The sequence below is a fragment of the Molossus molossus genome, unplaced genomic scaffold, assembly GCF_014108415.1.
Source record: "Molossus molossus isolate mMolMol1 unplaced genomic scaffold, mMolMol1.p scaffold_m16_p_12, whole genome shotgun sequence".
Classification (NCBI taxonomy): domain Eukaryota; kingdom Metazoa; phylum Chordata; class Mammalia; order Chiroptera; family Molossidae; genus Molossus; species Molossus molossus.
In genome coordinates, this window is record NW_023425347.1 from 86,169,142 (window position 1) to 86,193,862 (window position 24,721).

At 45.5% G+C, this 24,721-nt stretch overlaps 1 protein-coding gene across 2 annotated transcripts; it reads right to left on the reverse strand.

The window, feature by feature from the left end:
• Nucleotides 1-33: 33 nt before the first annotated feature.
• NUDC (nuclear distribution C, dynein complex regulator) lies at nucleotides 34-17,296 on the reverse strand. Of its 2 annotated transcripts, none has more exons than XM_036255970.1 (9): nucleotides 17,095-17,296; nucleotides 13,066-13,143; nucleotides 3,546-3,749; nucleotides 3,393-3,458; nucleotides 2,451-2,570; nucleotides 2,183-2,377; nucleotides 952-1,035; nucleotides 739-857; nucleotides 34-302 (listed from the first exon to the last, which is right to left on the reverse strand). In XM_036255970.1, exons 1-9 carry the CDS (start codon nucleotides 17,173-17,175, stop codon nucleotides 251-253), a joined length of 999 nt encoding a protein of 332 aa, XP_036111863.1. In that variant the 5' UTR covers nucleotides 17,176-17,296; the 3' UTR covers nucleotides 34-250. The 2 variants fall into 2 exon arrangements, with proteins under 2 accessions (XP_036111863.1, XP_036111864.1); XM_036255971.1 differs by lacking the exon at nucleotides 17,095-17,296 and adding an exon at nucleotides 14,592-14,693 and having other exon boundaries at nucleotides 59-302.
• Between the last annotated feature and the right edge of the window lie 7,425 nt (nucleotides 17,297-24,721).

Sequence of the window (24,721 nt, forward strand, 5' to 3'; positions counted from 1 at the left end):
AAGGCTGGAGGGAAGAGAGGACACAGGTGGAATTGAGTAAATAGTTTTAATGTGTAACAGTATGCCAATTGGGGAAGACAAGACCCCCCCAAGGCCCCAGCCCTTCTTCTCCCATGGTGCCCCGGAACCTGTGTGCCTGGCTCAGTCCCATGCCTGCCTCAGATGTGAGGCCCTGAAGTCCCAGGGAAGGGTAGGAAAGGAAAGTGGATGGCTGAAGGCTCAGCCCCAGGAGTTTAGGGAGGCAAACGGGCTAGTTGAATTTGGCCTTAGAAAAATCCATCTCTGGATGTTGATCCATGAACCTGGGAAGGGAAATTGGAAGACAGTGAAATAGGATGTCCCTGTCCCCCAAAGTTAGCCCCTTTCTCCCAGCCTCCCAGGTAAGATCTAACCTTAGAACCCTGAGCCACCTGGAGCCAGGCTAGGCATGGTGGGTCCCAGGGTCTCTGAGGCCCATTTGAGCCCAAGGCTGAAAACTGAGGTGCCAATATTGGCACTGTTCTCCTGTAGATGGCAATGACCCCCTATTACCTTCCTTCCTATCCTCGCCCTCAAGATTACCTCAGCAAGTGATTAGGGTTGGCAAGATGAGGCTATAAAGCCATAAACTTGGCTGGCTCATTCTGGAAGGGGCAGGGCAGCTCCTGTGTCCTGCTCAGTGATCCATTTGCTGCTGTCACCCAGATCCGAGCCCCCCAACACCCAACATCCCCAAACCCCTATCTCTGAATTGCTCACTTTTTCAGAATTTCCTGTTTCTTTTGCTCGTCTGAGGTGGGCAGCCCCATGGACTTCTGTCTCTGGTCATACATCATCTTTTCCACCATGCTGCGTGTCTCACTGTCCAGGTCTGACAGCTGCAGGCAGACAACAGCAGAGATAGGTGAAGCTCTGGGGCCACCCAGGCCTCTCATCTCCCAGCTGAAGTTCTCCCAACCAGCCAGGGCTCACCTTGGAGTTCTCAGGGTTGATCTTCTTGGTATTTATCTCAGGGTCACTGGACACCAAGCGGCTCCACCACTCCATCTTGTTGATCTGAGGAAAAGGAGAACCACTGGGGGGTAGGGGGTAGCTCATTGTGTACCCCAGGAACCACCCACCAACCCTCCCAGAAACCAACCCCTGCCCCCATCTTACACCTAGGACCCAAGCAGGCCTGTGCTGGAACCTGAGGTACAGAGGAGCAAGACCTCTGCCCTCCACAGTGGCTGGGGTGACTGACCCGAATACAGTTACAAACCAGAATGATAAGGGAAAGAATAAAGCACAGAGGGAGATACCATCCAGGGTGAAGGGAGAGAAGTTACAGAGTGATACCTAGCTGGGACAGGCAGTATACTAGACTAAAAAAGCAGAGAAGGACATTCCAGTTGAGAGGAAAAGCAAGTGCAAGGGCATGGTGGGGTGACTGAGAGGCAGCCATGGCCAGCCAGGTAGGCTGGGCCAGGCCTTAGTGCCATGAGCAGCTCTCCTCGGACCCTTGGCACTTTTCAGAGACCACCTTTATTTACTGGTGTCTGTGTCCCACTCCTCTTTTTGAAGGAAGGTGAGAACACAGGCTTCCTGAGGGCAGTTTTCTACATTTTGTTCATTGTTCTCTCTTCAGCATATAGAACAGTCCCTGGCACATAGTAAGTGTTCAAGTATTTGTAAAACTCAATGCATGCATGTACCAAATGGAAAGGCGAGGATTTGGTTAACAAAAACTGTTTTGATCCTGACTCCACCCTTTCTTAGATGTAAGAGCCTGGGCAAATCTATGAACTATCCTTTTCCTGACTCAAAAATGGGACAAACTGCCCTGGCCGGTTTGGCTCAGCGGTTAGAGCGTCGGCCTGTGGTCCTGAGAGACCCGGGTTCGGTTCCCGCTAAGGGCGCGTACCTCGGTTGCAGTTTGTCCCCGGCCCTGGTTGGTTGTGCGGGTGGCAGCCACTCGATGTGTTCCTTTCACATCGATGTTTCTCTCTCTCTCTCTGTTCCTCTCTCTCCCTCCCACTCTACCTGAACAAAAAATGGAAAAATGTCCTCGGGTGAGGATAAAAAAATAAATAAATAAATAAAATGGGACAAACTTACTTTAAGTCTTGTGGGATTAAATAAGATATGTACATCAGGTCCCCAGCTGAATGAGCAGAAACCCTCCCCTCTTTCTTCAAGACCCAGGAGGCTGAGCCCCTCGCACCTTCTCCAGATGTACTGTCACCACCTTGCCGTCCTCAATGAGCCAGGAGCTCTCCTCCACCTTCACCTCGTTGTAGAGCTCCCCATCAATGATCGCAGGCTGCCCCTTGAGCCCTACCCGCAGGTGCCTCCGCTGGATGTCCACCACCACATCCTTCCCCTTCAGCCGGAAGTTCACACGGAAAGGCACTGCCAGCTGCATGGGACAGGGACAGTTAGGAGGGGTCCCAGGCTGGCTCCCTCACCTCTGCCCTGGCCTTGTCACTCACATCCAGTTCCGACAGAGTCTGGGTCCAGCGATAATTGGACAGATCTGCCCCATTGCCGATGTTGGGCTTCAGTTTTCCTTTGTCCTTCTCGTCCTCCTCGTCCTCCTCCTCCTCAGCCTCCTGCTCACAGTCAGAGTGCTCAATTACTTACTTAACAGACAGACTGAAACACCGTGAGCCAGGCCCAGGACTGGCACTGGACATACAGCCACAAAATGAAATAGACCTGGTCCCTGCCTACTCCATGGCCCACTGGGAGGGAGAGATAAACCTGGTTCTGATCTCTGTCTGAGAGGAGCTCAGACTGTTATAACTATGTGATAAAGGACACAGCTGGGGGACAGCGACAGTCAGGGATAGAACCATAGGACCCAGCTGGGGATGTCAAGCCAAAGGACTTGGGAAGAAAGCCCAGCAGAAAAACAAAAGGTCACAAAATGGCCATGATCAGGGTTGTTCTAAAATAAAACCAGGCTGCCAAATGATCATCATTCTTTTTCTGTGCCTGTAGGGTTAAGACCCCTGGTCTCAGATCAGTACCTTTGGAAAGCCAAAACAATGTCCCAACAATTATTTGGGAATCTGGACTTGAGTCAGTGAGAGGAGCTCTGAGAGGCTCATTCCCCAGATGCATCAGAGTAATCCACCACAAAGGGCCAGGCTGGGCCCACAGACCCCAGCCCGCCCAAATGGTACCTGCACATGCACTGCCCTCTCTGGCTTCTAGGCTTTCTTGCCAAGGCTTAAGGCCAGTGGGCTTTGGGTATTTTTAACACAAACCCTTTGATCAAATGTCTCTGAGTGAGACCTTGAAGTACGGGGAGGACTCCAAAGCTGAGGGAAGGTGGGGAGGAAAGGGCATTCTGGAGACAGGGCAAAGCTGTAGAGTCCCCGAAAGTTCCCAACCCCTGGGTAGTCCCAAGTATCCCCAGTCCATCTCACCTGCTTCTTTGGTGAGCCAAGGCTGCCATTCTTGAGCTGGGCCTCATGATTCTCTGCATCCTTTTTCTATGGCAAAGGGAAAAGCAGTTAGCAAGAGGGTCCCCTCTTCCAGTGCCAATGGATCAGGGGCAGGAAAGGAAAGCCCATTCTTACCTGGTCAATCTCCAGCTGCAGCCTCTCTGCCTCCTCATCAGTCAGTTCCTTGATCTGGGGCCCAGAGCTCTCTGACTTGGTCTCCCTGGCCAGCCTAGCTGCCCGCTCCGCCTTCTCCCGCCGCTCAGTCTCCTGCCGAGCTCTCTTCTCCCGCCGGGCCTTCTGTGCCAGCTGGTTGTGGTGGTTAAAGGTCTGTGTGATGAGCTGGGGAAGGAAGTGAAGGCAACATGCCATCAAGGTAGGGGACAGTGTCCCAAGGGCACAGTCTAATCTCTACCTGCTGGATGCCTGAGCAAGGCACTGCATTTAGAACCTGTTTCCTCATCTATAAAATAGGGACAATACACACATATCTGATAGAGCTGTAATGACAATATCTGCAAATACCTGGCTCAATAGACAGTGGCTACTTTAAAAAAACAGTCTAGTGCCCAGCCAGCATGGCTCAGTGGTTGAGCGTCAATCCATGCACCAAGAGGTCACCAGTATGATTCCCAGTCAGGGCACATGTCCAGGTTGTGAGCCAAATCCTCAGTGGGGGTCATGCAGGAAGCAGCCAATCAATGTTCTCTCTCATCAATGTTTTTATCTCTCTCTCTCTCCCCCTCCCTTTCTCTCTCTCTCTCAAATCAATAAAGAAAAAAAAATTTTTTTTAAACAACAGTCTAGTGACTAAGAGTATGGACACAGAAGTTGGACAACCTGAGTTCTGATCCAGGCTTTGTCACGTAGTAGCTATTGTATTTTGGGCAAATAACACAAATACTTAACCTATAAGAGTTTCAAAATCCTCATTGGTGAGGATGAATCCCACCTTATAGAGCTGTCATGTAGACCAAAAGATAAGTGCTCTGAAAGTCCTTCACTAGACAGTGAAACTATTAGAACTCCAAACTCAGTCCTCCTAAGAAGCCTTTCTTAAGCTCAGGCCCACAGATCTACTCACTTTGACTGATCTCTCTTCCCTGTGTGCACCTGTCTGCACGACTGCAGCCCCGGCTGTGCATAACTCAGCACCACCCCCAGCACTGCCACATTAGCAGAAAATCAGAGAGAGCTTTGTTGAGGGAAAAGGAGCCCCTTCCTCTCCTCAGCCTGCAAGCTATCAATTTCAAATCCTTTCTCTCCCACTATTCCTTCGTAGGATGTTTCCAACCCACATCCTGCTAGCTGGCCTCCCTGCTGCCCAAGAGTTACCCCAATACTGAACAACTTTGAAATTTTTAAAGCCTGTTTCCTCACCTGTCACGAGTATCAAATATGACAGACACTAATCTAGAGCCTGGTACAGTCTGTGCCACATCATAGCCTACCTGGCTGAGGCTAACCCAATGTCAGCTTTGGGGACAAGGAGAAGTACCTTCTCTGCAATAAAAATACAATGGAAGCGATGGCTGTACCTCACTGTTATACTAGTAGCTTTTAAAGTATGGTTCCCTGGACACAGACAATAGTTTGGGGAAAGCAGGAGGGGGGTGGGAGTGGGTAGGAGGTGGTCAGTGAGGAAAAAAAGGGGGGACATCTGTAATACTTTCAATAATAAATATAAAAAACAAGATTTTACCTTTTTCTTTCTTTCTTTTTTTTTTTTGGTGTGTGCCCCTAGCGGGAACCAAACCCAGGACTCTCTGGTCCGCAGGCTGACGCTCCAACTGCTAAGCCAAACTGGCCAGGGCGAGACTTTACATTTTAAACAATCATCCTTAGCTTACTTAAGGAAGGCATAAAAAAAAGTATGGTTTCCTCAACCTGTAGCATCAGTATCAACCAGAATTTGTTAGAAATGTTAAATCTCAGGACCTACTCCAGACAACTAAATGAGAAATTCTGGGGGTGTGGCCCAGCAACCTGTATTTTTAATAAGACTTCCTGGCTAATTCTCATGTACACTAGTCACATCTAGATTTGAGTTTCTGGTCTATTCCTTCTACCTGTGTGACCCTGGGGGTCATCTCTCTCTGTACTTCTATTTTATTCTAAAAGTAGTCTTGCCCGGCCATTGTGGTTCAGTGGTTGAGCGTCGACCCATGCACCAAGAGGTCATCGGTTCAATTCCTGGTCAGGGCACATGCCCAGGTTGTGGGCCCAATCCCCAGTGGGGGGCATGCAGGAGGTGGCCAATTGATATTCTTTCTCATCGATGTTTCTAGCTCTCTCTCTCTCCCCCTTCCTCTCTCTCTAAAAATTAATAAAGGAAAATATATATATATATATATATATATATATATATAATAAAATAAGTCTTGCACAGGCTGTTCGTTGCCTAGAATGTCTCTGTTTCTACTCCCAGCTCACCTGGCAAACTCCTACTCTTCCTCTAGAACTAGCTAAATATCTCTTGAATTTCACCTCTTCATCTTTAGCAGGCCTAAAACCACACCAAAGTTAGGAAACCCAACTCTATGTTGACCCACACACCTGGAAGCCTCACAGGGCACCCACCCCACAATCAGTAGTCCACAAATCATCTTTCAACAAACCATCTCTGAGCTCGAGATGGAGGAAGGGGTCTGCAAAAGCTGAGAAGCCCACAAGGTACTCAGGGTCACCGAAGTTACCCATGGGCTCCTGACAGAAGGTTCTGCCAAATGCCCTGTGACTTCTCATTCATTTGATGCCAATTCCTCCTACCACCCCCAAATCCCCGACCACATGCCATACTGTAGTAGCTCCGTACTCTACCAAGTTAAAAGGGCACCAAAAAGCCCCGCAAACCTACTGGGTTAACAAAATAGTGTGTGCAAGAGAAATGAGCCACCTGAAGGCTATTCTGCTATTAATACAAGCAATCAGGAGACAATTATGCCAGCAGAGGCTGTTCCACCACAGGGCCTTGGTGCTAAGTCCCTAATCAGGGAGACCTTGAACTCAAGCCATTTGCTAACCAGTGACCAAGGATAGGCGGGTACAGGGTCCTCCCCTCTCCCAGCTCCAGTGAATCATGTTACATCCTATCTGTCCTATTCCTTCCTAGCTCCTGGAGGTTAGATGAGGGCAGAGCTGAACCACAGGGCAGAGTCAAGGCCACTCTGACTCCACCTCCCAGTCTCCTCCCACCAGCTTTACCCAGGCCCAGCCCCAAGCAGAGACCCCATGGGGAGTGTAGCCTACTCAGAGGTACCAACTGGCAGGCTGTCACAGTCGCAGTCAAGTTTTGTCACTGGACACATACATCTTTGGGAACCATAGCCCAGGAAAGTGAGGAAGGGGTAAGTAAGGCTGGGCTAGCTCTAGAAACAAGTGCCAGATTGCTCAATGGGCATACCTGAACACAGGCTTTTCCTGACCTAAGTTGGTAGCGTGGTTCCCACCAGTCTAGCCAAGGAACACACAGAGATATTTAAACCTAATCCAAAGGCTGAGATCCTGAACCTGGGTGGGTGGGGGGATCCTCAACACTTCTGAAGGAACTGACACACTCTTATTCCAGAACTTCATATAAACAGAATCTTACAGTTTGTGTTCTTTTATGTGCTTGTCTTCCTTTTTTTTTTTTTTTTTTTATCCTCACACGAGGACATTTTTCCATTTTTTTGTACAGATAGAGTGGGAGGGAGAGAGAGGAAGAGAGAGAGAGGGAAACATCGACGTGGAAGGGACACATCGAGTGGCTGCCACCCGCACGACCAACCAGGGCCGGGGACAAACTGCAACCGAGGTACATGCCCTTAGCGGGAACCGAACCCGGGTCTCTCCGGACCGCAGGTGGATGCTCTAACCGCTGAGCCAAACCGGCCAGGGCTGTGCTTGTCTTCCTTTAAAAGACAGTGTGGCTCAGTGGATTGAGCATCATCCCATGGACTGAGAAGTCCTAGTTCAATTCCTGGTCAGGGCACATGCCCAGGTTGTGGGCTTGATCCTCAGTAGGGAGTGTGCAGGAGGCAGCTGAGCAATGTTTCTCTCTCACATCGATGTTTTTATCTCTCTCCCTTCTACTCTCTCTCTAAAGAATAAACAAAAAACACATTTAAAAAATAAATAAAAGTACCCTGGCTGGTTTGACTCAGCAATTAGAGTGTCGGCCTGTGGACTAGAGAGTCCCAAGTTCAGTTCCCACTAAGGGTACGAACCTCGGTTGCAGTTTGTCCCCAGCCCTGATTGGGGTCGTGTGAGTGGCAACCAGTCGATGTATCTCTCTCACACTGATGTTTCTCTCTCTCTCCCACTCTATCTGTAATAAATAAATAAATACATAAATGCCCTTTGGCTCAGAGGTTAGAACATCAGCCCACGAACCAGAGAGTCCCAGGTTTGGTTTCCACTAAGGGCACGTACCTCGGTTGCCCTTCGTCCCCTGTGGGTGGCAACCAGTCAATGTGTCTCTCTCTTCCTCAACCCTCTCCCTCCCGCTCTATCTAAAGATAAATGCAAAAATGTCCTCAGGTGAGGATTTACATAAATAAATAAATAAATGACTGAATAATATTCCATTATATATATATACACAATGTTTTGTTTATCCATTCATCCATAAATGGACGCTTGGGTTGCTTCCATTCATCCATAAATGGACGCTTGGGTTGCTGGTAGCTATTGTGAATAGTTCTGCTATGAACACAAGTGCACAAAACTCTCTTTTAAACCCTGCTTTCAATTCTTTTCGGTATATACCCAGAAGTAAGACTGCTGGATCATAGAGTAGTTCCAATTTAACTTTGGAACTGCCATACTGTTTCCCACAGTGGCCCCACCATTTTACATTCCCACCTAACAGTGCATAGGGTTCCGTTATTCTACATCCTCACCAACACTTGTTACTTTCTAGTTTTCGTTTTTGGGGTTTGTTTTTTTCATAGAAGTCATCCAAATGAGTGTGAGGTGGTATCTTGTGGTTCTGATTTGCATTTCTCTGACAATTAGGGATGCTGAGAATCTTTTATAATAAAGTTTTTAAAAAGCCACAGCAATGCACTTTTACCAGCAATGTCCAAAGAGCAACCTTTTTCCACATCCTTGTAATTTTTGTTGAGCCCAGCTGGTGTGGCTCAGTGGACTGAGCATTGTCTCATGGACTCAGGGGCCCTGGTTCGATTCCCGGTCAGGGCACAAGCTCAGGTTGCGGGCTGTCCCCAGTATGGGGAGTGCAGGAGGCAGCCGATCGATGTTTCTCACATTGTTTCTATCTCTCCTCTCCCTTCCTCTCTAAAAAAATAAAAATAAAAAAATCAATAAAAACGTGTTTTAAAAAAAGAAAGAAAATTTGTGTTGATAGGGACAAAAGGGCATCTGTTTCTTTAACTTACACTTCCTTGACTGTGAATTTGAGCATCTGTTCAAGTGCTCTTTAGATTTGCTCTTCTTGAATTGCCCATTTTTTGTTTATCCTTTTGTCAATTCACAAGAACTCCTGAATATTAAATCACCTATTAAATTTTATCTGTCCTCTGCATTGCATTTCCCCAAATCTACTGTTTTTCAGTTGACTTTGTATGTCAACATCTCTTTTGCCATACAAGTTTGAAGAAGCAAGCAGCTACCTTTTCTTTGATAGCTTCCAGGTTTCTACTTGCGAGACTTCCCCACACAAGAGTATAGTTTCCTAGCTTTCCTTACAAGACTGCTTGATCTTGCAATTTATTACATAGGAGTTAAACAGATGGACAGTTTTGGTTTTCTACAAATAGCCACTTGTAGCAGCACAACTTATTAAATCATCCTTTGCCTACGGAGCTGAATTACCGTATTAGACACATATTAAATCCTCATATATATGCTAGACTTTTTCTCGGTTCTTTTCTGCTTCACTGGTCAATTTCTCTTCCTATCTCTGTACCATACTGATTTGATCATTATGGCTTTACTCAAATTCACACTCTCTTATCCATAATTCCTAGCCCCTAAAGTTACAAAAACTAGGTGTTTCTGTACTCTTTCTAAGTTTGTGGCATAAAGGTATTTACAGTCTTCATATATCCCACTTGGTATGAATACTAACATACATTTCTCCACATAAATTTTAATGTGCTTGATTACAGGATGCTGCTCCTGACCCCTGAATGGGGGTATTTTATGAAATGTACAGTGTATGCACTGTATTGCCTCCGCAAGTCCAAAGAATTCTAGATCCCCAAAACAGGAGGTTCAGAAAAGAGACTGTACACTTGTATTTTCTTTTATCCTCACTGGAGGACATTTCTTGATACTTTGTTCAGATAGAGTGGGAGGGAGAGAGAGAAAGAGAAACATCAAAGTGAAAGGGACACATCGAGTGGTTGCCACCCACACTACCCAACCAGGGCCAGGGACAAACTGCAACGGAGGTACGTACCCTTAGCAGGAACCGAACCTGGGTCTCTCTGGACCGCAGGCCGACGCTTTAACTGCTGAGCCAAACCGGCCAGGGCTGAACTTGTATTTTCGTGTGTCCTTTTATCCTCACAACAGCCCTATGAGGTGAAGATTATTCCTGCTTGCAGGTAAGAAAAATGAAGCTCAGAGAGATAGTGATTCAGCAAATGCCACACAGTCGTCAAGCAGGGAGTGGAGAGACCAGGATTCAAACTCATGTCTGCTTGACTCCAGAGCCTTTGCTCTTTAACCACTGTACCTGGAGATGATGTACTTGGTGGACTTGCACTCTAGTAGGTGCTCAACACAAAGGAGTTACTGTGTTACAACTGGAGATCATGTGGGAAGGCTAGACAGGTTTCTGCCTGCCCAAGAGTCTGACCAACCTCCTGGGAAAGAGCTGATTCGATGGTAACAAAGAGCCAAGGAGCACAAGGTCTAAGAGGAAACCTGCAGACAGCCAATAGGGTAGCTATCATCACCCCGATAATTCTGAGGCTTCTTTTTCTTTTTTTTAATTTATTGATTTTTAGAGAGAGAGGAATGGAGAGGGAGAAGGAGACAGAAACATGGATGAGAGAGAAAGAACATCGATTGGCCGCCTCCTGCATGCCCCCCACTGGGGATCAGGCCCACAACCTGGGCATGTGCCCTGACCAAGAGTCAAACCAGCAACCTCCTGGTGCATGGGTTGACGCTCAACCACTGAGCCACACCAGCCAGGCGGAGGCTTCTTAATAGTATTCATCTATCCCTTCTCCCAACTACTTCTTACTCATTCTTCATGCCCCACGCGTCACTCCTTCATGAAGTCTGCCCTAACACCCACCCACTTTTTTGTTTTCCTCTCCTTTGCGGGGGTAGGGGGGCTATACTGTGAGATCCATGAAAACAAATACCATGTCTATATTCACCTTTGTAATCCTGAAGGGTTGGGTATAGTATTTAACACAGGAAAAATGTTAAGGGTTCAGTAAATATTTGTTGAAAAAAATCTAATAGCCCTGGCCGGTTTGGCTCAGTGGTTAGAGTGTCAACCTGCGGTCCAGAGAGGCCCAGGTTCGGTTTCCGCTGGGGGTGCGTAACTCGGTTGCAGTTTGTCCCCAGCCCTGGTTGGGTCGTGCAGGAGGCGGCCACTCAGTGTGTCCCTTTAGCGTCAATGTTTTTCTCTCTCTCTCTCTCTTCCTCTTTCTCCCTCCCACTCTGTCTAGACAAAAAAATGGAAGGATGTCCTCGGGTGAGGATAAGAAAAAAAATCTAATAAATATTCATTGAACAAATGAATGACTGCTGATATTATAAGGTAGTAATGGCCCACAGAAAAAAAAAAAGGAAAGTACAGTGCTAATACAAAAGAATATTTGAGATAGAAGGGGTCCTATAGATCAGAGTCCACCTTCTTTCATTTTACAGATGTGAACATAAACAAGACCAGAGAATTGGTGGGAAATCAAACAAGCCACACAACTAGGCTAAGAACCTGGGACACCTAGTCCCAGGTCATCAAGGTATACTATAGCACATGCTAGCTCTTAAGGGCCTGAAGCCACAGAAAACATTTTACAAAATGTCTCTTTCTTGTTACCATGACTCTTAAGTTTAAGTGAAAACAAGAATAGTTATAAAAGTCATAGTTCAGTGAGGTGACATCATGATTTACCAATTTTCAAAAATGTAATTACAGCTCGGCCAGTGTATGTCAGTGGATTGAGTATCATCCCATGGACTCAGAGGTCCTGGGGTTCAATTCTGGGTCAGGGCACATGCCCAAGTTTCGGGCTCAATCCCCAGAAGGCAGCCAACTTATATATCTCTCACATCAATGTTTCTATCTCTCTCTCCCTCTCTCTCGAAAAAAATAATAAATTAATTAAAACATATATATATATATATATATATTTTTTTTTTAATGCAATTACAGTGTAGGCTCTCTCTAGACCACACACACACCTTTCCCGATCTCCTTCCCCCAGGTGCGGTCTCTCTGCCTTTCTTTTCCCTAAGCTCCAAAGGCCCTTCTTTTTTTTTTTTTCTTTACTGATATGAGAGAGAGGAAGGGAGGGGGAGAGAGAGATAGAAACATTGATTGGCCACAACCTGGGCATGTGCCCTGACTGGGAATCAAACCTGCGACCTCAACCACTGAGCCATACCAGCTGGAATCCAAGGGCCCTTCTTTTACTTCTGTAATTTGTTTCCTAGCTGGCTCACTTCTTCTACCATTCTGACTTTCTAAATAAACTTTCACTTGTTAAAAAAAAAAAGGAATCAGAAGGAAGTTCAAGGTCTTAGAACCTGTACCACAAAATACTATTACCAAATCCTTGAACTTTGGGTCACAACCACTAGGAAGACTAAGACTGGTTGGTTTTGAGTTTTCCTACATTTCTGTCTTCTAAACTCAGTTTCACATTTGCCCACTCTCATCTCCCAGCAAGGTAATTAGATAAAACCTACATAGTAGAAAAAGAACCAGGAAGCATGGTATCAGAGGCAGAAGGCAGTTTTACAACAGACTCTGGTTCCAACCTGGCTCTCTCACAACTCAGCTCAAGACTTTGGATAAAGTGTAAAACATCCCAGAGCCAACTTCAATTTCCTCACTTTTAAAATGAGGATAGACCTGGCCAGTTTGGCCCAGCAGTTGAGCTCATCAGCCTGTGGACCAGAGAGTCCTGGGTTTGGTTCCTGCTAGGGGCACGTACCACAAAAAATAAAAATAAAAAAGATAAAATGAGGATAGTGTCCTGGCCAGTTTTGCTCAGTGGTTAGAGCATTGGCTCGCGGACCAGAGACCCTGGTTCGGGTCCCACTAAGGGCACGTACCTCGGTTGCAGTTTGTCCTGGCCCTGGTTGGGGTTGTGTGGGTGGCAACCACTCGATATATCTCTCTCACATCGATGTTTCTCTCTCTCTCTCTTCCTCCCTCTCTCCCTCCCACTCTATCTGAACATAAATGCAAAAATGTCCTCGGGTGAGGATAAAAATAAATAAATAAAGTGAGGATAGTAACACCTAACCCTTTAGAACAGCTAAAGGATCATGGGAAATAGGGGAGATTAAGCAGCTGGCAGGGAAAGGGGCTTTAATAAATGACAGCTTGCTCTTCTCCAACTCTTCACCCTTGGCATTTTACTTTTGCTAAAGTTATTATTATGCTGAAGGAAGGAAAGGTGAGCTTTTCTTCTGAAGAAACAGAGCTACAAAAGGAATAGCAGCCCCCAGTACTCACCTTCTCTGCCATCCCCTCTTCTCCTCCAACAAAAAAGTCTGTTTTGCGTCGAAGGAAGCTGAAGAAAGTGTTCACGAGCTGAAAGACAGAAGACGGGAGCTATGGAGATGCCCTACTGGGAAGCCCACAACTGCACAGAAGTCAACTTCCTTAGTCTAGGAGGGAACTTGGGGCTTGGCTGTTTCACCCCTGAGCCTCTCAACTGAGGAGACATCCTCTCAAACAGGCCCAATCTTAGTCACCTCTGCCAGAAAGCCTAACTTAACCTTACTTATATCGCCTAAAAGGCAGATTTCTAATTTCTCGTGTGTATGTGTACACATATTTCACATTGCTTGTGGCCCTAGAAGCAGCCTAAGAATAGGGAGGACTTCTCTTGCATACAGGATTTAAAAAGCCTGGGCCCCAGAATAAAGCTTGACTTTGGGTGGTGAACACACAATACAATATACAGATGATGTATCATAGAATTGTATGCTTGAAATCTATGTAATTTGCCCTGGCCAGCTCGGCTCAGCAGTTAAAAGTGCTGGCCCACAGACTGACGAGTTGTGGGTTCAGTTCTGGTCAAGGGCACATACCTCAGTTGCGGTTCATCCCTGGCTCTGATCGGGTCATGCGGGAGGCAATCAGTCAATGTGTCTCTATCACATCGATATTTCTCTCTGTCTCTCTCTCTCCCTCCCTCCCACTTTATCTAATAATAAAGAGAAAAATATCCTCAGGTGAGGAATGTAAAAAAAAAAAGAAGAAACCCATATAATTTTATTAACCAGTATCACCCCAATAATTTCAATAAAAATAAAAAAATAAACAAGGAAAAAATATATAATTAAAAAAGGGCGGGAAATCAAGGAGACAGACAAACAAGAATTAGACAAGTAAGCAAGATGGGTATAAGTTTTAAGCAAGAAATAAACAGGTTGTGTTATAGAGCTTCAGTCCTTAAGATGTTGTGAGGCCCTGGGCAGTTTTGCTCAGCAGTTAAGAGTGTCAGCCTGGCCCTGGCCGGTTTGGCTCAGCGGTTAGAGCATCGGCCTGCGGTCCGGAGAGACCGGGGTTCGGTTCCCGCTAAGGGCACGTATCTCGGTTGCAGTTTGTCCCCGGCCCTGGTTGGGTCGTGCGGGTGGCAGCCACTCGATGTGTCCCTTTCACGTCGATGTTTCTCTCTCTCCCTCCCACTCTATCTGAACAAAATATCGAAAAATGTCCTCAGTTGAGGATTAAAAAAAAAAAAAAGAGTGTCAGCCTGCAGACCAAAGGGTTGAGGGTTTGATATCCGATCAAGGGCACATACCTGGGTTGCAGGTTTGTCCCAGGCCCAAGTTCGTCAGGGTAGGGTGGGAGGCAACTAATCGATGTGTCTCACATTGATGTATTTCTGTTTCTCACTCCCTGCCCCCACTCTACCTAAAAAACCAATGGAAAAATATCCTCCCGCGATGATTAACCAAAAAAAAAAGATGTGGTCCAGAGATTTGAGGACCCAGAAACATTAATTTGTCTTTTTCATCTCCTTCTCTTACAGGTGTATATGCAGTGGTTTTTTCCAGAGGCTACATGACATGCGATATTGCAACAGATTGAATGCAGAAGCAGGTAGCAGAATCCAGCAGAATCTGTCTTCTATTAAACCAAACAATAAAGAGATTTATCCCCAAAAAAGTAAAATAATGCTTCTCACTAAATTTATTGTTTCAGAAACAGTTGTTTTTCACAAAGAATATGTTATTTACATTAGAATGCAGTAAATTCATTGTTATTTTTCTTTTTTTTTAATCTTCACCTGAGGACATTATCCCATTTTTTTGTTCAGATAGAGTGGGAGGGAGAGAGAGAGAAACATCGATGTGAAAGGGACACACTGAGTGGCTGCCATCTGCACAACCCAACCGGGGCCGGGGATAAACTGCAACTGAGGTACGCGCCTTTAGCGGGAACCGAACCCGGGTCTCTCTGGACTGCAGGCCGACACTCTAACTGATGAGCCAAACCAGCCAGGACTCATTGTTATTTTTCAATGAATTAATAAACAAGTCTTTTTAAAAAGAAAAGCCGGGGCCCAGGTTTCTTTTCCAGATAGTAAAAGTCCAACTAGAGTGGCAGTGGCTTAGTTATTAGGGCAGAGCCAGAAGGAAGAAAGCAAATGAAGCCACTTCAAACTAGGTTAGCCCTAGCCAGTTTGGCTCAGCGGTTAGAGCGTCAGTCTGCGGTCCAGAGAGACCTGGGTTCGGTTCCCGCTAGGGGCACGTACCAGGAAAAAAAAAAAAAGAGCATGGCTTTGAATATCAGACTGGTACGTATTAGGCCTGTGACCTTGGGGAAGTTTCTTAACTCTGTAAAACAGAAATAGCAGCAGGACCCATTTCTAGATACCTTGTAAGGATCAAATGAGATGTTCTTACCAGTATCTGGCCCAGAGCAAGAGTCTTCCTGCCAGAGAGTAAACTCATAAATAGGCACCACAAACCTGGCTTATTCTATATTTCCAATGCCTGGCACCAAATCTGGCTCAGAGTACATGCTCCATAAAACTTCTGCTAAATCAAAAATCTTGTGGTGACCTAGGGTTAGCACATATAAGCCCTTTTATTTTATTTATTTTTTAAATATGTTTTTATTGATTTTTTTAGAGAGAAAGTGAGAGAGAGAAACATAGATATAAGAGAGAACCATTGATGGGCTACATCCTGCACGCCCCCTACTGGGGATCGAGCCCAAAACTGGGACATGTGTCCTGAACTGGAATCCAATCCATAGCCCTCAGTCCACTGAAGGACGCTCAATCCACTGAGGCACACTGGCCAGGCCACATATAAGCCCTTTTATTTGCCCATATGAATGGTTCCAAATCTGATGCTACAACTTATCTTAATGGTTTTAATTCCTGCTTCTGGACACTTTAAATTCATTCAAAAATGAACTCATTCCCAAATTCAGTTTTGTGTTAACAACTTAGGGGTCGGAGAAAAGAGAACCTTTTCGTACTTGCAAACTAGTAACTCTCTTTCCACCTAAAAAGGCTTAGGTGTCCCTGGTCACCACAGGCACCTGGGTGAAAGAATGGGAATGGAAAGCTCAATGAAACCTTGTCCCAGTGAGATTGAAAATCAACAATGAACTGTGGAAAGCACACAGGCCCAAGGAGTATGGTCCCATCTAGGTCAGGAATCTCTTGGATGATCTTGAGCAAGTTTCCCTGCTGTCTTTACAAAACGAAAATTGTGGATAGATCTTAATAGGCTTTTCTACCTAGAACTTTCCATGTTTCTGGTCCAAAAAAACCCACAACTACTCCATAATCATGCTTTTGAAAAGCTCTTTGTAAGCTCCATCAGGCTAAGAACAGGTTTTTGCTCATGTTTGAATCCCTAGAACCCAGTCCTGTGAGGGTCTGACACACATCAATCACTCAACAAATATTTGTTGAATGAACAAACCTGATTACTGATTAGTCCTCAGTGTACTTCATTTCAAGACACTACATGCAAAGGTCTCATGTAAAGGTAGCGGAAATCGATTGTGAATCCAGGCCTTTAATTCCCCATTCAAGGCCTTTAAAACCACGTGCTACCATCACCCCTGCTTCTCCCCAAACCCCACCCCACACATATTCCTCGGCTCGATCCAAGTTGGTGGCTGCAAATCCCTATCTCTGGGATGGTTCCTCCTAAGGGATGCTCTTTGCAAGCGGCCACCAGAGAGGAAACGGGGCCGAAAGAATGTGTGAGACTAAGGGAGCAGGGGGTGGATCCCACAGCTCTGGGGGTTGCCAGGGGCAGGTTCAGGGAGATCGGAGATGAGCAGCGCCGGAGGCCCAGGACTGATACCAAGAGGTCAAGACGTGAGGAGGGGAGGCCAGACCCAAAGCTGGGGTGCAGTGAGAATGTGGGGGATCCCTGACCCAAGAGGCCCAAGCGTGGGTCTCGGCCCTTGAAGGCAGAGAAGGGCTGAGGGAGCCTGGCTAGGGCCGCCTGGATGGGTGGGCACCGCTAAACCAGGCCCGGCCGACGCCGCGCAGGCCGTTACCTCCTGCACGCCGCCCTCATGCTGCTGCGCCATGGCCAGCAACATGCCGTCGAACCGCTCCTCTTCCTGCTCTCCACCCATCGCGCCGGCCTCTAGCCACGCTCCGAGATCCGAGGTCTCACTCGCGTGCCGCGTTCACCCAACTCCTTCTAACTGCGTCCGACCCAACGACTCCAGTCCTCCGCCTTCCGCAGCGGAGCCGGAAACACGCACGCGTCTGGCTGCTCCGGCCCGCCGGCTCGCCTTCCCTTCCCGCCTTCCTCTTGGCTAGCGACCATTGAGCGCATGGCAAACATCCCGCTTCACCAACCATTGGCTTATTTGCTGAGCCAATCAGCGATCACGTCAGGAAGCGGAGGGCGGATCCAAGGGCCCCATAGTTTGGAGTGAGTTGCTATGGTCACCAGATGCTTTGGAGCCTTCCAGAAATCCCTGAGCTAGAAGGGGTTTTGGAAGTTAAAAAGGGACAAACTTTACTCACCCGCCTTGAGAGTGTCTTCCCAGTTTGTAGAATGGTAGAGCTGAAAGTGTAAGTCATTTCCTCCACTCCTCCCAGAAAGAAGGGACCCTCCCAAAGGACCAACCTCCCTCTGTCATCATTACAAACTCTACCAGGCTTCATGTGCCTACACAATGTTCAGTCGCACTGGCCTCAGGCTTAAAAGGGCTTTCTGCTTGGTTTAATGCTCTGTTGCAGTCCTGAAATTCTTAATAATTTTTTTTATTAATTTATTTTTGTTACAGATGTTTCTTTTTCCCCATTGACACCCTCCTCCCGATCCCGCCCCCTTAATAATTTTTTAACAAGAAACTTCACATTTTCATTTTACAAAGGGACCTGTATATTATGTAATAATGACTATTTGACTTTCACTCCTGTTAATGTGGGGGACAGGTGCCAGCCAGCCATCTAAGTGCAACCTCTCCACTTCACGGTGAATTTCATCATTTTAGTATTTCAGGGACTCTACACTTGTTATCCTTTCTTTAATCTCCTGTCTCACAAAAAATTTTTTTTAATGTCCTTTTTAAAAAATATTATTTATTTAGTTTTTAAAATAGTTTTTCTTTATTGATTTAGAGAGAGGAAAGGAGAGAGACAGAAACATCGATGAGCGAGAACATCGATTGGCCACCTTTTTTTGCATGCCCCCCACTGGGGATGGGCCCATAACCTGGGCACGTGTCCTGACCAGGAATGGAACCGGTGACCTCTTGGTGCATGGTTGATGCTTAGCCAATGAGCCACACTGGCCGGGCACAAATTTCTTTTTTTCTGGATCATTCCCTTCAACTTACAAACATGCTTTAATGTCACTTACTTTTTTATTACTATGTGACCCACTTTCTCCTCCTACCACCCAATTATCAGTTCTAATTGCAAAACTTGAAAAAATTACTATATTTGTTTCTTCCCTTCCTTACTTCCATCTCTCCTCAGTTTAATCAGTATTTTCTCTAATGCCTCTGATCAAGGTTACAATGATCTCCATCCACGCCAAGCCAACGTACCACTACTATCTTTCTCTGCTTCTCAGCTGTATTTGTAAGTTTTCCTTCTTCCTTATGGAAACACTTTTTTCCTTAGGCTTCTGTTATGGACAGAATTCTGTTCCCCCAGTTCAAACAATAAAGCCATAATGTGACTCTTTCTGGGGTTAGAGCCCTTTAAAGAGATAATTAAGGTTTAATGAATTCATAAGGGTAGGGCTCTCATCCAATAGGACTAGTGTCCTTACAAGAAGAGAAAGAGACCACCACAGAAAAAGGCCACATGAGGCAGCTGTGTGCAAGCAGAAGAGAGTGGCTTCAGGAGAAAGCAAACACCTTGATCTTGGCCTTCTAGCCTCAAGAACTGTGAGGAAATAAATTTCTGTTGTTTAGGTCCCTCAGTCTGTAGTATTTTATTATGGCAGCCCTAACAAACTAATAGAGCTCTATGTCACCACACTTACCTGGTTTCCTTCCCACTCACTAACTCTCTTTCTGTGTCCTGTCCTACCCAGACTTGTAAATGTTGGAGGCTCTGTCCTTTATTCTCTTCTCTTTTCTTCTCTATACTTTCTCCGTAGGTGATCTCACAATATCTCTGGCCTAGACTTCTCCTGAGCTCCAGATTCATCTAACTACCTCCTGGATAACTTCATTTGGATAATTAACAGATATCTCAGAACTCACATGGCCCCGGTCATTGTGGCTCAGTTAGTTGGAGCATTGTCCTGTGCACCTAAAGGTTACTGGTTTGATTTCCACTCAGGGCACATACATAGGTTTCAGGTTCAATCCCCAGTGGGGGTGCATATGAGAGGCAACCAGTCTATGTTTCTCTCAAACGTCTCTCTCTTCCCCTGTCTCTAAAATCATTAATACATATCCTCAAGTGAAGATTTAAAAAAATCTCACATGACTTTGAGAAACTGAAGAAGTTTTGATGCCCTGACTGGTTTTGCACAGTGGTTAGAGCATTGGCCTGCATACCAAAGGGTTGTGGGTTCGATTCCTGGTCAAAGGCACCTCCCTAGGTTATAGGTTCGTTCCCCAGCCCCAGCTGGGGTCATGCAGGAGGCAACCAATCCATGTGTCTCACATCAAAGATGTTTCTCTTTCTCTTTCTCCCTCCCTCCCACCATCCCTCCCTTGCACTCTATCTAAAAATCAATAGAAAAATATCTTTGGGTGAGGATTAACCAAAACATAAATAAAGAAAGAAAAAATAAGTTCTGGTGATGGATGGTGGTGATAGTTGAACAACAATGTAAATGTTCTTAATGCCACTGAACTGTATGCTTAAAAATGACTTAAAAATGGTTAAAATAGTGAATTTAATGTTATGTATATTTTGCTGCAATAAAAATATAACTTTATGAGACCGTTTAAATTTGAACACTGATGATATTTTATTTTATTCAATAATTATTATTTTTAAAAAACTAACATGGCCGCCCTGGCTGGTTTGGCTCAGCAGTTAGAGCATCTGCCTGCGGTCCCAAGAGACCTGGGTTCAGTTCCCACTAAGGGCATGGACCTTGGTTGCAATTTGTCCCAGGCCCTGGTTGGGTCGTGCGGGTGGCAGCCACTCGATGTGTCCCCTTCACATCGATGTTTGTCTCTCTCTTCCTCTCTTTCCCTCCCACTCTATCTGAACAAAAAAAAAAAAGGAAAAATGTCCTCGGGTGAGGATTTTTAAAAATAAATAAATAATTAATTAATTAATTAAAATGTTGAATTTCTAAAAAAACCTAACATGGCCAACATCTTTACATCTATACTCACAAATTAATTCATCCCAAAGTCTTCCTATTGAGTTAAGTGGCCCCTTCAAGCATGCATTGGCCAAAGCCCAAACTCCTGCTCATCCATTATCTAGATAATCCATTAGTAAGTCCTGTCAGCTCTTCCTCTAAAACAGTGGTTCTCAACCTTCCTAATGCCGTGGCCCTTTAATACAGTTCCTCATGTTGTGGTGACCCCCAACCATAAAATTATTTTTGTTGCTACTTCATAACTGTAATTTTGCTACTGTTATGAATCGCCATTGGAAATATGTGTTTTCCGATGGTCTTAGGCGACCACTGTGAAAGGGTCATTTGACCCCCAAAGGGGTTGTGATCCACAGGTTGAGAACCGCTGCTCTAAAATATATTCTGATTCTGCCCCCTCTCACCTTGCTGTATAAATCAGCATCATCTCCTGCTTGGATAACTGCTCCTACAGCTTCCTAACTGGTCTTACCTCCTTCTTATCCCTTTATATGAAGGTGTTGTTGTTTATCCTCACCCAAGGACATTTTTGCACTTATCTTCAGATAGACTGAAAGGGAGAGAGGGAGGAAGAGACAGAGAGAAACATCGATGTGAGAGAGACACATCGAGTGGTTGCCACCCACATGATCACAACCGGGTCTGGGGACAAACTGCAACCGAGATACGTGCCCTTTGTGGGAACCGAACCCGGTACTCTCTGGTCCATGGGCCGATGCTCTAACTGCTGAACCAAACTGGCCAGGGTCTTATCCCTTTATAATCCACCCTCCTCCCAGCAGCCAGAGTAATCTTTTTTTTTTCCTGTTCAGATAGAGTGGGAGGGAGAGAGAGGAAGAGAGGGAGAGAGAGAAACATCGACGTGAAAGGGACACATCGAGCGGCTGCCACCCACACGACCAACCAGGGCCGGGGACAAACTGCAACCGAGGTACATGCCCTTAGTGGGAACCGAACCCGGGTCTCTCTGGACCGCAGGTCGATGCTCTAACCGCTGAGCCAAACCGGCCAGGGCCAGAGTAATCTTTTTAAAGGATGAGCCAGCTCTTGTTACTCTTGCTTAAAATTAGCCCTTCATGGATTGTCATTGCATTCGGGATAAATTCCAAACTACTAACCACGACTTCCAAGGAGTAACACCATCAGGGTGCTACGCCACCTCTCCAGTCTCATCTTGTCTCACACTCCCCCCCTTCACTCACCAGGCTCCCTCCTCACTGTGTGCTTTCAGTTTCTCAAATGTGCTGTTCTATTTCTTAGACTTTTGCCAGTCAACTCATTTTCATCCATCAGGTTTCAACCCAAATGACACTTCTTCTTTTTTTTTTTTAATCCTCACCCGAGGATATTTTTCCTTTTATCTTCAGATAGAGTGGGAGGGAAGAGGAAGAGGAAGAGAGAGAGAGAGAGGCGAAAGACACATTGATTGACCAGGGCTGGGGATCAAACTGAAACCAAACTATGTGCTCTTGACCGAAATTGAACCCACTACTCTTTGGTCCATGGGCCAATGCTGTAACCACTGAGCAAACCAGCCAGGGCCAAATGACACTTTTTAAATTACTTTACTGACCCTGATACACAGATTAAGTCTCCATCTCCATTATTTTTGCTTTCAAAGTGCCTTGTGCTCTTCCTCTGTAATAACTTACTAAAATGGAAATATACAATTAAGAAATTTTTGACCCTGGCCTGGTAGCTCAGTTGGTTAGAGCATCATCCTGATACACCAAGGCTGTGTGTTCAATCCCTGGTCAGGATACATACAAGAATCAACCACTGGTCCTGACCGGTTTGGCTCAGCGGTTAGAGCGTCGGCCCGCGGACCAGAGAGTTCCCAGTTTTCGGTTCCCACTAAGGGCACGTACCTCGGTTGCAGTTTGTCCCCACCCCCCCCCCCCCGTTGGGGTCGTGTGGGTGGTGACCACTCCATGTGTCTGTCTCACATTGATGTTTCTCTCTCTCTCTTCCTCCCTCTCTCCCTCCTGCTCTATCTGAAGATGAATGTAAAAATGTCCTCGGATAAGAATAAAAAATAAAACAAACAAAAAAAGATTGAATCAGAGCTTCTAGGAATATTGGTTGATTTCAGGGCTGGAAAAATGACATTTTGTTATGCCAGAAAATAAAGAGTGTTCAGAGAATGATGGGGAATGTTAAAAGGATATAGACTCCAGCTTGAATGGGGCTCCCATTGGCCAAATCTGTGACAATCTGGCATCAAAATAAATAATGATAATAACAGATTGAAGGCCACTGAATAAAATAGGAAACCATGGGTTCACATGTAAATATATACATACATACATATATACATACATTCAAAGTATGAGGAGGAATAGCTATACCTAAATGCCTCCTCACAAAATACTGATTCATTACGAAGAGGAAAGTGTAACTATAGTAGAGTCGTTTTACAGATATCCCTTAATCAGTAACTAAAGTGAGACTAATGGAAACGTGCGTTCCCTGATAGGATGTATCAAGAACACAGAATCACTTCTGTGACAGTCCTACTAAAGATACGTAACTTGAATCTAATCATAAAGAAGCCTCAAACAAACCCAAGTTGAGAGCCTTGCTACCAAATTACAACTCTTTCAAAGCTTCAAGGTCCTGAAAGGAAAGAAAGACTGTAGGAAAGTTTCCTGACTGACAGACTAGGAGACATGACAAAGAAATGCAACGTGAGACTCTGGACTGAGCGCTTTCACTGTAACTTATTTCATGAGAGCCATTTGGTGAAACTGAAATGGGGTCTGAGATTTGATGTTCATTTTCTGATTTTGATTATTATATTGTGGTTATATAGGAGAATGTCTTCGTAGGAATTACTAAAGTATTTGAGAGTTCTGAGGCATCAGGTTAGCAATTTACTCTCAAATGGTTCAAGGTTTAATAGTTCCCTGTACTGTACTTGCAACCTTTCTGTGTTTTTGATAGTTTCAAAAGAAATAGCATTGACACATGAAGAGGTGAGCAAAAAGTGTACAGCTAAAACACATAAGCAAATATTGTCAAGTAACTGATTAGTAAAAGCATTTTGTTATTTTTCTGGGTTTGTGGTGTTTGTGTTTTCAGTCATAGTTTTTAATTGGTAGGGACTTGTTTTCCCTTCTTTTTTTTTTTCTTTTTTTTTTATCCTCACCTGAGGACATTTTTCCATTTTTTGTTCAGGTAGAGTGGGAGGGAGAGAGAGGAACAGAGAGAGAGAGGGAGAAACATCGACGTGAAAGGGACACATCGAGTGGCTGCCACCCACACGACCAACCAGGGCCGGGGACAAACTGCAACCAAGGTACGCGCCTTAGCGGGAACCGAACCTGGGTCTCTCGGGACCGCAGGCTGATGCTCTAACCGCTGAACCAAACTGGCCAGGGCTGTTTTCCCTTCTTTTAAAAAATTTTTACCTAAGGATATTTTCCCACTGATTTTTATACAGGGTGGAAGGGAGGAAGGGAGAGAGAGTAAAACATCGATATGAGACTCACATCGATTGGCTGCCTCCTGCACGACCCCGACTGGGGCCAGGGATTGAACCCACAACTCAGGTACATGCCCTTGACCAGGAATTGAACCTGCAACTCTTTGGTCCATGAGCCAACGCTCTAACCACTGAGAAAAACTGACCAGAGCTGTTTTCTTATTTTAAATATCCACTTTTGCCCTGGTGGCATGGCCTAGTTGACTGGAGTGTCATCCCATGCACAAGAAGGTCAAGGGTTTGATTCCCAGTCAGGGCCCATACTTAGGTTCGATCCCCAGAACATGTTCAGTAGGAACTGATCGCTGTGCTCCCCAACTCTTCCTCCCTCCTTCCATTCCTCTCTTTCTAAAAAATAATAATAATAACAAATATCCACTTTTATGCCTGCTTTTCTATTATTAAAGAAGGCCCTCCAAATTGTATACGCTTCAGGCCCCATAAAACCAATATCTACTATAGGGATATTGCCTTTCTTGTAACGCTTTTAAGGGTGAGGAAACTGAAGCACAGATCTAAAATGATTTGCCCAAGATCACTCGGCTAAGTAATGGAGCAGGATTTAGACTTAGGCAGTCTGACTCCAGTCTCCTTTGAGGGAATGCTGTGAGGATTCAGTGACAAAAAAAGGACATGACAGCAACTTTATAAATGTAAGGATTAAGATTATTAACAATCAGCCCAGCCGATGTGGCTCAGTGGTTGAGCGTGGACCCGTGCACCAAGAGGTCGCCGGTTCAATTCCTGGTCAGGGCACATGCCCAGGTTGTGGGCCAAATCCCCAATGTGGGGGCATGCAGGAGGCAGCCAATCAATGTTCTCTCTCATCGATGTTTCTTTTTTTTTTTTTTTTTATCCTCACTCGAGGATATTTTTCCTTTTT

Coding starts and splice junctions, on each gene's coding strand:
- NUDC (XM_036255970.1), bottom strand. CDS start 17,175: ATGGGTGGAGAGCAGGAAGAGGAGCGGTTCGACGGCATGTTGCTGGCC. Junction 3,459..3,545: donor TGCAGCTGGAGATTGACCAG/GTAAGAATGGGC, acceptor CCTTTGCCATAG/AAAAAGGATGCAGAGAATCA. Junction 858..951: donor TCAACCCTGAGAACTCCAAG/GTGAGCCCTGGC, acceptor GTCTGCCTGCAG/CTGTCAGACCTGGACAGTGA.